This window comes from Amblyomma americanum, chromosome 7 (genome assembly GCF_052857255.1).
Source record: "Amblyomma americanum isolate KBUSLIRL-KWMA chromosome 7, ASM5285725v1, whole genome shotgun sequence".
NCBI classification, from domain to species: domain Eukaryota; kingdom Metazoa; phylum Arthropoda; class Arachnida; order Ixodida; family Ixodidae; genus Amblyomma; species Amblyomma americanum.
In genome coordinates this window covers 127316982-127329479 of record NC_135503.1, presented here as the reverse complement: position 1 = coordinate 127329479, position 12498 = coordinate 127316982, and the positions used below count along the sequence as shown (strand labels likewise).

Genomic DNA, 12498 nt, shown 5'->3' with positions numbered 1-12498 from the left:
AAAACCATACTGCACATAAGCAAGATTATGCAAACATTCAGAATGCAAATATAGCTTTTGAAAAGTACACAGTGCAAACTTCGTTCTCTGAAGACCTCTTACTGCATAAATTCTTTGTAAAAAATTGATCAGTAGCATTTTTGCTACTTTACATGATTTAGAAGCTAGCTAGAATGGAGCCAGATTTTTTAATGGTTTCCACAAAAACGGAACCATTGGAAAATGTTTGTCCCCTAATGTGGCAGGGAGGACTACGTGCACACTTAATTGATCTTCATAGAAAGAAACTATTTCTTCTGTTACATGGTCACACATTGAGGCTGGTGGCTGTGTGATTTCTTCAACAATTTATTCTCTTGCTCCATTGTGCAGTTTATTTGAACACACTGTCAGTCCTTTCAGGGGTTGTAATAGTCAGAAAAATGTGCATTGTGCACAAAGGCAGGGCTAAAATGGTAGCCGCTACATGCGCAAATCGAACATTTAAAAATTGCACTCGCTAATGTTGGCTGTGATAAAAAAAAAAACATGTTTGAAAATTTTTCCGAAGCATGTTGCTGACAGTGCAGAACTGCGTGTGTAAAACTGAAGTGTACAGTTTACTATCAGTTATAGACTAGAAGTTACGTCGTGAGGTGCTGTTTGTGCAATGGGCCAACCGGTCTTCTATTTACTTGCATAGCTCTCTCTGGAGACTGCTCCGTGTCCAAATAAACATACACTCTATTACAGGACATTTTAAAACGTAATTCTGTTTTTACATAGGAATGTCACTGCTATCCTGTGGTAGTCAGCCTCTGCAGACTGTGGCATTACAGACATGACAGCTGCCCATTGGCTAAGTAATAATGAGCCTGACATCAACTAATATGCGTAGTTTTTTTTTTTAACTATATTTTGAAGCACTGGGGTGATTTCAAAAACTATCCACAAAATAAGATTGGTAATATCACTTGTATCCTAAACCGCTCTTTGCCGGTATCCGGACTACTGATGACTGCTGCTTTCAGCTTAGTGTCAGCCTGCTGTTTCATTTTGAGAGATAGTGAAAAAGCAGGTGAAGCCATGCAAGTTGACTAGTTGCGAGAGAGAAAATCAAGTTGCCCGAAGCTTCTTCCAACCAAAATTTCCCTTTGTGTTGCACTCATTCTTATTTATGAAAAGAAAGCAGTACATCTACTTCAGGCAACAAAACCTGGCTGCGAACAGAGTGACTAACACAGCATGGCATCACGGTCAGCTCTGGCCAGACTTTCTTTGCCAATTCTAAGTGTAAATTTCTACCGAAACAGCCAGTTCTGCTCTCATTTTTGTCATCAGAGGAAAAGACCTACAAAAATATGGCTTTGTCAGTCTTTTGATACTCGCTTCTGACTTTAAAGCATGTTATACCTGGTGGCATGGGCAAGGAGTTTTTGTTTTTCAATCCTTTTGCTTGTCTCGGCATATGCTTTGACCCTTCATAGAGTTTTCGGAGTGGTGGCCATGATTCTCTATTGGAAATCTGTATTCAGGCATTTATGTTTGGTTAAGTGTGATTGATCCATGAACTTGGAACATGCTAATCTCTTTCCATTTCTCGAATGAGATTCTTGCCTTCCTCAGCTGTTCTGTTGGTATTGGTTACTTTTTACTGAAGTGGCTTTCTCTGAACTCCTTCAACTTTGCTGACAGGTTGTTTAGTAAGTGAAAACCTAAGCAGTGCTATTCACCGCCTGTTTACAGGAGGTATTCCGAGGCCTGAATTGGGAACAGTTGGGGATAAGAGTTAATGGAGGATACCTAAATAATCTGCGATTCGCTGATGACATTGCCTTGCTGAGTCACTCAGGAGATGAACTGCGAATCATGATCGATGAGTTAGACAGAGCAGTACGGTGGGTCTTAAAATTAACATGCAGAAAACGAAAGTAATGTTCAACAGTCTAGCAAGGGAAGAGCAGTTCACAATTGGCAGCGATGTGCTGGAAGTGGTAAAGGAATATGTCTACTTTGGGCAGGTAGTGACAGCTGATCCGGTTCGTGAGAGGGAAATAACTAGAAGAATAAGAATGGGGTGGAGCGCATATGACAGGTTCTCTTTGATCATGAATAGCAGGTTACCAATATATCCCTCAAGAGAAAAGTGTACAACAGCTGTATCTTACCGGTACTCACCTACGGGGCAGAAACGTGGAGGCTAACGAAAAGGGTTCAGCTTAAGGATAACGCAGCGAGCCATGGGAAGAAAAATGATAGGTGTAACGTTAAGAGACCGGAAGTGGGCAGAGTAGGTGAGGGAACAAATGCATGTTAATGACATCAGAGTTGAAAAGAGGAAGAAATGGGCCTGGGCAGGGCATGTAATGCGAAGGCAAGATAACCGCTGGTCCTTAAGGGTAACAGAGTGGATTCCAAGAGAAGGCAAATGTAGCAGGGGGCAGCAGAAGGTTAGGTGGGCCAATGAGATTAGGAAGTTTGCGAGGATAGGGTGGCTACGGCTGGCAAAGGACAGGGTTAATTGGAGAAACATGGGAGAGGCCTTTGCCCTGCAGTGGGTATAGTCAGGCTGATGATGATGGTGAGGAACCACACTAGTGTAGTCAAAGGTTGAGTTCCCGAATGTGTTGATAACTAGAAGCCTTTTAGGGAATGGAGGAAATGTGAGACTTTGTATCTGGAGAAGAGGTGTTTCAGTTCAGTTTGTGCCATGCTGTAACCGTATAAAGTTGTGTGACATTATTTCCAAGTGTTTTGTGTTGTTTAACTTTCAAGCGGGTGCCATCAACTGTGTACAGATATTCTAGCAGTTTTTTAAGACTAAACATAAAATGTTTTATTTTTGAGAATCATCTACTGGAAGCTCTTCAAAGCTGTGCAGCTTTTTAACCAGTCTACAAGTTATCGCATTAGTTTTTCTTGCTAAGCTCACATCCATCTCCAGAGAGAGTGACAGATATTTAGAGGCAACATGGGAAATGAAACGGGTCATTGTGCTTTCTTTCCCTACGGCAACACCAAGGAGTATGCCCAGCTGTGAGGAGATTGTTAGCAACTTCAATGGATTGCATGCAGCTTGTAAGGTTCCACTCAGGAGTGGGGCCATTGTGCTTGAATGTTGTTAGCGTCAATATTTTTTTGTGCCCAATGCACTAAGAATATTTTGGGCATTCAGGTAATTGAGTAACACATGGTGTAAACACTTTATTTGAGTGCAGCAACAAGTAAATTGAAAGACTCACTAAGTATCATTGTTCTGTATTGAAAGTACTGAAGTGAGGCATTTGTGCTAATAGCCCAGCTTCAGCAATATTGTGCAACAGCCAAGGAAACACAATGCATCGTCTGTTGTAAGCCTGCAGATGTGTGTGTGTTAATATAAGAGAACTTCAATTGCAAAATTTCTTTCGCAGTTTTTCTCTCTTTTTTTAACGAAACGTGCTAGGCTTCTTAGTGGTTTGGTTTATGACATTTAACATCCCAAAGAGACTCGGGCTATGAGGGATGCTGTGGGGGGGGCTTTGGATAATTTTGACCACCTGGGGTCCTTAACACGCACTGACATAGCACAGTACACAGGCCTCTAGCATTTTGCCTCAGTTACATGTGACCAGAACGGCGTCATCTGAACAGGAAAAATGAGCACCTCAGTGACTTTGAAAGAGGTAAAGTCAGTGAAAAACTTGCAAGCTATGGCAGCTCTGTCAGGTGCAACCATTCTGTTTGCTTCTTTGTTTTCACGCACATTATCTTTTGAAGTCGGGCTTTCTCCGTTTCTATATGAACCGAAATATGTTTTTCAGCACTTTAGAACCTTCAGTAGCTTGGAAACAAAGCTGATGATATGTTAATTTAATTTTAAATCAGAAATTTGATAACATATAATTTGTGCTCCATGATGCAAGTAAAAAGGGGGCCATGTGATGTCATGCTTTCACCTTGCGCTTGTGAAGGCATTATGCTACATTGCAGTCCTCGTTTCAGCCATTAGGGTTGAACAGCTCCAGTGCCAAGCAGGTCTCGCGCTCACTCATTCAAATCCTGCATTTCATCCATGCTTGAATGTGATTGAGCCTTTTTTCACAGCACTCCTGCAAGTCCTCATTTACTGATTAATAGCAGCTTTGCAAACTTCATATGCTTTTCTGTGCATGTAAGCCTTTATTTTTAATACTTCAGGAATTGAAAAGGGTTATTTGAGGTGATATTTTGAATCCAAAAGATTCGACCCCATGCGTGCCGATGAAGAGGAGAGTCAGCGCTGCATAGATGGGTGGCGTTGTGGTGGGGAGACCAGTCACTCGTTTTAATTTCGAAGCGTATGCACTGATGTGCTTGAAGACCTCCTTGAGGCACTTCATTCTACAGGCGTTGGCTGTTTCTGTCCTGTGTTCGCCAAATTGCCACTGTTTCATTGTGGTTGAAGAAAATGGCAAAAACCACCAGAGTTGCAGACTTGCTTGTTGTGCTTTCCATGTCAGCACTGATTCATTTTGCTCCAAAACACGCTTTGCTTTTTCATCCTTTGGTCCATTGAGGGGCCAGGCTAAGCTACAAACCCCCAGATTTGTCACATGGGCATTTCAGATGCCTTTGAACTAGATGGTCTATCAGCTCAAGAGCCACATGAGAGGTGCTGCACAGGCAGCTCCACTGGCCATCAGTTCAGTGTTTGTCGAGTCAGGGCAGTAACTTGGAATCAAGGCCCTTCCAGTGATAGCAGCATGCACTCTGATGCATTAAAAGCCAACAGGTATGCGCTGAGAAATTATATTAAAGCAGTACACTTCCTAAAAGATTGATTAATTGAGAGTTTAAACTTATTTTGCATTAAGTAAGAGCCTGGATACAAAAACACTGCAGCGAAGTTAATATGAATGTTGCCAGTCATAGAAAAGTATTTAAGTGCTTACACAAAAGTGCATTAGTGCTACGACAGCTTGTCCAGAGCAACAGCTGCTATCGCAAAAGCTATTAAATCTAGTTTAGGAAATACACGTACCGTGTTTTAACTGTTCTGGTTAAACTGGCAGGATGATTGTTTGCGTAAGCACAAGACCGTAAGCAGTTGTGGTGGTTCCCAAGAGCTTGGCGTGACATAATGGTACCTTTCGACAGGGATCCAGTTTGGGGTGTAGCAGTGGCTCATCTTTTTCAAGTTCAGTTAAAATTGGGTATCCCAAAGTCTCTCAACTAGATACCTAGCCACTTGAAACTGCCCATGTGATTTGGGTATTAGTAACAGGCCTGTATATTACTAATTAAGGAGTACTACAGAAATATCAAGTAGTTCCATTCGAAGTATTTTTTTGAACTGCCTTAGTAGAGCGATAGCTTAAGGCATAGGTTTTATGAAAAACAGTTTGCGTAATCATGTACGCAAATGCAAACAATCTTGTATGTACTGATAACTTTTGCATAACCACGTTGTTTGCACAAGCTTGGCTAGCACTGTATGCATGCAATCTTATAGCCCTAGTGTTGCTTTGGTTTTGTTGCGAAAGCAACACTACACCAGCCAGGCAGCTAGCTCGGCTCGTCGCGTGGTCGCACTTCAGCCGTATGCCGTGGCGTTGCCTAGCAACGCCGAAGCCGCGCTCTAACAGATGGCGCCGCTGTCGCCGCCACTCGCTCCACCAGATGTGCTCCACATGGGTAGAGGGAGAGGAGGTGTCACCTCGCGGGGGGTATGTATATATGCACTTCGCCTCGGTGGATTCTAGTCATTATGGAGAGCGCGAAAAAGAGGCAACAACGGAAGAACGAAGCAAGGAAGAGACAACGCGCTCAAGAGACGGCAGAAGAACACGCCATATGACTCGAGAAGCGTAATGAAGATGTGGCTAGAAGAAGTCGTGCCACGTCCCAGAGTGACTCTTCAACTGCGGAAGAGACCGGTTCGAGTTCTCGAGAGTGTTGGAATGAGACGCTGCGTAGACGACTTGCCGAGGAAATTTCGCAATTCAACTAGGATTAACCAGAGCTAAACCACAGCCAATTTTTTTTTCTTGTTTTCTTGTACCCACTTACCTCTGCAATGCCTGTGCACCCCTGAGGGATGAAAGCAGACAAAATAATGAATATTGATTTCTCCAAGATTGTTAGTTGTGTTGCAAAGACAGGCATTGCTGCCGCACTACCTCAGGGGATTGCAAGAAAAGACCGGGAGGCCGAACATTGCCACGGCATTGCTTGACAGTGTGTGCCATTCCTCTACAACTCCAGCTTGCTGCTGCTGTATGTCACATAAATACATACAGTGCTTCACTTCGAATGGAAGTCAGCATTTCCCATGTCAGTGCCTTAAATGACTATGACAGAAGGGTATGGAAGTACAGTTTTCGTGAATAATGGAAGATTACTTAAATCGACAAGTGTGGTTATTGGAACACAGATTGGAGGGAATTTGTGGCAGGTGGTGGTGGTACTGCAGTAGCAGTCATTACACATTTGTGGGAATCTTCTTTGCTGCATGGAAACCTGGTCACTCTGCATTGGTTGTGAATACAGGGTGACACATGGCAAAAGTGAGATAGCAGAAAGGTCTTTAAGGCACTGAATGTGATGAAAAAAGTGAACAGAGGCTTCAACTGCAGGGCTGCCTTCATTTTAAAATGTGAACTGCACTTAATGCTACTTTTGTCCAGCGGTAACGGTGGTAATAAGAGGAAAGGCATGCTACAATGTTCAGAGTGCAACCAGATGTTCTCTGACGAGTGTTGTACAAAGACTTGCAGAGAAAGGGCTGCTTTGTGGAGCTGCTCATAGTTTGAGTTTTCATGGTGGTGGAGCGTTCAGCTGTCATTTTGTGCATGCATGTGTATGCATTCAATTTCTTTGCTTTCTGTTCGGCAGTCCTAGTGTCAGGGTTTCCAAACGTCCTTTGTGGTTTTCATGGGAGCCGAGGCAATGGCCTGAGAGTGGCAGGTGTTTGCAGCAGCTATGGAATAAATCCACAAGCATACATAGCTATCTCTTGGGCAGTGTCCTAGCTTAGGCTGACAGACAAGGCTAAACAGCTGCTATAGTAAAAGCGACAGCGGGAAAATTGGCACAAACATTTGTATACACAAAGCCAATCCGTAGAACTTCTGGTGCAAAGCATTTTAGGGTACACGTACTGCCATGTGGAGCTTAACTGTGGCAATGTGTATTTTCTTGAAATGTTATTTTGTAGGAAATTTCTTGCAAGAATGAATAATTGACAGCTGGTTAGCAGTTGGCAACACGCTGCACATAGTTCTTTGGCTTAGGCCACCTGGAATGGCAGAGAATGATCAAAAACTGTGACGCGGTTGTGGTTTAATGCAGCTTTTTCTTCTTCGTCTTCATTTAGTTGTGAGCTGAGTAGTAGGCGTAAATTGTTTTTCCCCTCAATTTTGTTTTAACTGAGAAAGGTCAATATCCTTGGCATGCAGGACATGGCTAGCTTGCTTTTGATTACGGGTTAAACTTGAAAATTGCCTAAATAGGGAAGACATGGGCGTGTAAGGCTGTGGTATTGTTGTACAAGTAGCACAGCTGTGCTGTTTGAGGTATTGCTTCACTAGCTTACATGCCTCTGCTGACTGCAAAGCACCACCTCTTCGCTGCCTGCTGGAGAAACGCTGTTTATTCACTGTTATCACCCACTTAAAGCAGTTAGCCAGTTATGTTGGTTTATCAACAGTAAGATGAAGTTAACTGGTCACTGACCACGGTCAAAAAAGAATGGCGTTTGACATCATCCAGATAGTGCCTAGCACACCTAACAGGAAAGATGGCACCTTGCATGCCATTTATGTCAAATCACTAAAAACTCTTCTAGGTGCTACTACTGCGAACAAGGGAGCCGTAGCACTCCAAAAATGTCATTCTTTTAATGTGACAGCATTAAGGAGCTCATGTTGCAGAAAACTGGTGGCGGCAGCACCGTTGACCGTGAGTGAAAAATCCATGAAAAATACCCAGAGAAGCAACCTAGGAGGCAAGTGGGCCACCTAGGTCCTGTATCTGTGTGACGTCATTGCAACCTGCTGGGATTAGAGCAAACTGCACATCGTGGCAGTTTAATGAGTGGTTAATGTGTGGTTGCATTGTGTTGTTGGCAAGTATGTGAACAAGAGTGGTGAATATTTATTGACTTGGATAACTGATGCATAATTGCTTTTGCATGATGTGAGATGAGCCTGGGCTTACTTATTTTATACTACTGCAAGTCATGCTGTCACCCAGGTCAGAGTGGTTTACAGTATTGATATGTCACGAAGAAAGAGAAAGGAGTGCCACTTGCCAAGTGAGGGAAGCGAGAGCAATACTTGAAATAAGGGGAAATGTGTGTAATCTGTACAAAAACGTGCAAATAAGGAACACATCGAAGCAAACCGAGTACTCAGGCCTGAGGGAGAAACTGAGTGAATTGCTAATAAATTTCACAAGTCACTTCTAAATCCTTTGTATACTATTTATTAAGAGCTTCAGCAGGAGTAACAGTTTAGCGCCTTGGCAAGCAGGCGATTCTAGAGTACCAGGAAACAGAAGTAGTAAGCATAAGCAAACTTAATTTGTTTTATGAATTATCTTTAGGTGTGTCTTGCCGTATGGTCTTCTTACGAGCCCTTGAGCAAGGCTCGAAGGAATGCTGATTATAATGTGATAGGGATGTTTTCAAATGCCTGAAATTTTAGTCTGAATGTGGCCCTGTGCTAAGAAAGCAAATTTGAAGGAGTTAGAAACCTTGACTGGTGTAGTTAAGAATATGAGCTGCAGTGCTAAATTCTGAATTCTCTGCCATGTTGCCTAGGTATTTCTGATGGGGATGCCATATTAAATCAGCGTTTTGTAATGTTGGTAAGATGTTTTCTGGGTATGTGTTTTAACTTTAGGGGAGGTTTTTTTTTTTCATAATCATCATATTGATTTCAAAGTGCAGTTCATTGAATAAATTATATAGAATTATCAACTTTTTTGGAGAAAGCAATTTCTTCTCGTCTGGTGGAGAGGTTTGCTTCAATTGAGGTTCTCATTTCATGTTTTCAGCATAAAGCCCGAAAGTAGGGATGTGCGAATAATACTTTTTCAAAGCCAAATTGAATGCGAACACCCTAGCTTTGGCACCGAATCAAATACAAATAGAATGTTTTTACAAATGTCTGCTACTTGTGCAAATATTCGCGCAAAGCAGAAAATTGTGCGAAACAGCAGAGTGCAAGTGGTGGCATTATAACTCATGGAGTTGTAGCTATATTTGTTAAGGATGCAACACTGGTTTCCATCAAGGAGAGGTGGTACACAACACGAAGTCTGTATTGACTCTAAGTCTGTTGTGTTGTACCTAGAGGATCTAGCGCCATATACTAGATCGAGCATCCTCTTCCGAGACATCCATGACATCCGTGATCGATGATCAAAGCAATGTTTGCTGAACCTGGCTGAGCCCTGCCATGTCGCTCAGTCTTGAAGGCCATGTACAAGCATTATGAAAACTGCAACTCAAGTGGACCGCTTCGTGGTGCTGCACCTTGCATGCTGTGAAGACCAAACGCGGCAGTGTTCTGTGCAGCTTTGAAGTGGCCCCTGCTTTTCGATTGGTCTTTGATAACTATGGCATGCCCTATTTGAACTTTGTGCCAATGCTTTGAAAAGTAATCGAAAACTTGAGAACATATTCATTTCTAAAAATTTTTAACGTGCACTATTCGATATGCTTGACGAATCTATTTAGGGGATATTTGATTCGCTATTCGAAATTAATTAATTGGATTGGGTACTTATATCGCTCCTTACCATTAGGTGTAACGCTTGTCGTCTTACTTGCCTTCACTTTCATCCCTGAGTGGTTTACTATGATTGAGCTGTGACCAACAGAAGGCTGTGATAATTGGAGGCCGTTGGGAGAGGCTTTTGTCCTGCAGTATGCTCGGCTCAGATGGAATGATGAGATATTCATAGCTGTGGCTTGCAATTGTCTTTAGTGGAATTTTTTTTAGCTTCAAGTGTCTGAAACTCATCTCTTCCTTTTCTCTGGCTGTGTTTTGTGCAGTTGAGGAATATCCGCAGCATGATTCGCCTGACGAAAGAAAACCTGGAAGCACTTAATGCCAAGTTCTCGGCCTACCAGCACCCCCCGTCCATGTACATACTGGTGAGGCAACTTCTCTTGTCCATCATCTGTGGCGTAGTGCTTGCGGTGTTGGCGATTCTTGAACAGGAACAGTAGACAAGAAGAGTGGGTACAAGCAAATGTGTTTTTTACTTTGTTGGTTTTTTTTGTTATGAAAAGCAAGTTAATCCATTTTTATGATGAAAATTTCAGATGCAATCGCATTTTCAGTGGTTGCACTGGATTATTAATCTCCAGTGCTGATGTCTGTTTGAAATAAGGAACTTGTCAAAGCTACTGCATGGGTTATGGGTCTTAGCATTGTGAAGGGCCACAGATTGGCTTCAGCTGCCTGGTGTCCTTTAATGCACTGCAAAGTTATTTTACATAAAAGTTTGTGCATTTCTTCTCCACCCTAATGTGTCCACAGTGTTCAGTAGCTAGCCACAGTGCTTAGTCCCCATTTGGAATGAGGAATTAATAGCTTCCATAATTGACAACAGATCAGGCCTTGACAAAGAAATGCAGTAGACTTTTGCTTGTTTGATTCTACTTGACTCAATGAGTTTCGAAGCTCCCACATAAATGTATCTGCCTGTCTTCGCTAATTAGACCTGGGACTGTTGTTTTTCTAGCCATGGCAGAGTGATGTCAGTGGTGGAAGTTGACGATGCATACTGTCTGCCTGACAGTGAACTAGCTAATTTCCAGTATGTGTGGTTTTTAATGTGACGGCATTTAAATTGTCGTCTTGCAAAGACCACCGGGTTTCTCCGTAACAAAATTCCCTAATTGGTCCCGACTTCATCAGCACCACCAAATTTGAAAAATTGGCAGTGGCTTAGCTCGGCTATGCCAGAATATACGTAGCGAAAGCTAAGGCATAGCTTGGTTAATCTCGGTTGCAAGTTTAGGTTAGTCTAGTTGTCTGGCTAGTTGTTGTCAAGTGGTTCGTCACGCAGTTGCTCACGTGGTTGGTCGTTGCGACCACGGTGGGAATGCGAGCACTGCGAAACTGCGAGCTCATGGCCATTGTAGCTTAATGTAGCTTTCGCTACAAAATCTGAGGACTAGAATGTTGGAGCACCTTTCATTGGATTATCATATGGGATTATACTAACCCCACCCGCTCTTCCACCTTAATGCACCTACTACTCCCAACTAATCCGCCTACATCCATTTTCTGGGGTGGGCTAACTTTCAAATGTATTGCATTTTCTTCTTTAACAATGTTGTTAAGAAGGTGCCTAAGTTTTTCTGTTCTAACTCCTACCTTTAGCTGTCTGCAGGCTTGCAACATGTTTCACGGCTGTGTTTGGCAGGCACCGTAGCGTGACTGCTGCCTTAACTTTTCAGCAACATTGTGTCGTGAGTTGATACCCATGCCAGCTCTGTGCTTGGTCATGCCTGCAATCCTTGAGGCTGCGACCCTGGGACTGCAGGCTTCAGTACAGTGTTCTCACGTGTGTTCTCGGAACAAGAAGTGTCCGTATTTGACAGCATGTATACGTGGAACCCCTTGTGCGCACAGGAGTACCAGGATCTGACAGGGCGCCTGAATGAGTTCCAGATGCGTGAGCAGACCCTGCTTGACCGCATCTGCACCATGAACGGCAATTGCTCCCCCGACCACGGGGACACCGACACCGAGGATGCCTCAAGACCTACCCCGTTGGTAGCGCAGGCTGCCTTAGGTGAGTGCTGCTGCTGCACAAGCAGAGCCCATTAGAAGGGCCCGAGTGCTCCACGCATTGATCAGTTTTAATTCCTCTTTTTTTATTTTCTCCTCCACATCTCTTTTGCACAGGGGATGCGAAGGAAGTGCCAAAGTCTCCTATGAAGTCGGTTGTACGGGCTTTCCTACCCAACCAGCAGCGAACAACCGTAAGCAGTGCCCCTGCCTGTCACAATCACAAGGGGAATAATGTTGCTTGTAGGGAAGAAGAACCAGGAACATGTTTGTTTTGTCAAGGGGACAAGGCATTAGTGAAAATGCAGAGAAAGGAAAGTCTCAGAGCTTGGAGGCACGAAGAGGTGTCTAATTGCAACAGCTAACACTGGAAACATAGCTGACAGTACTTTAAATGCTACAGATAGCCACTGCATGACCACATAGCTAGCGTCAGTACCAGCTGTCTCAAAATTCATTAGTACCCGAGAAGGTTCGTGTGCTCAAGCCAGGCATGGCCAGTCACGGGAAAATAAATGAATGCATGTCAGAGTGCATGTGCCTGGAGAGAATATATTGTGAAGGCATAGGGTTCCCAGAGCATTAACTAGGAGTGCGTGTGGTTTCCGTGAAAGAGCTACCACATAACAAAGCACAGTGAGACCTGGGGGCACGATATGGGAAAAAGAGCGCGTGATATTGGTTGCCAGCTGTCCAACTTTACACAGTTGCATACTGAACTGTGTAACTTCACTAGTGTGCATATCTT

At 43.3% G+C, this 12498-nt stretch overlaps 1 protein-coding gene across 10 annotated transcripts in view; it reads left to right on the top strand.

Moving 5' to 3' along the window:
• The window catches only part of Raf (serine/threonine kinase raf oncogene), an 82385-nt gene that overhangs the window by 3111 nt on the left and 66776 nt on the right, over positions 1-12498 (top strand). For all 10 annotated transcript variants that reach the window (XM_077632960.1, XM_077632959.1, XM_077632955.1 and 7 more), the window contains exons 2-4: positions 10001-10102; positions 11592-11754; positions 11868-11944. In XM_077632960.1, coding sequence (XP_077489086.1) covers positions 10001-10102; positions 11592-11754; positions 11868-11944 — 342 coding nt within the window. The remainder of the gene's footprint in view (positions 1-10000; positions 10103-11591; positions 11755-11867; positions 11945-12498) is intronic.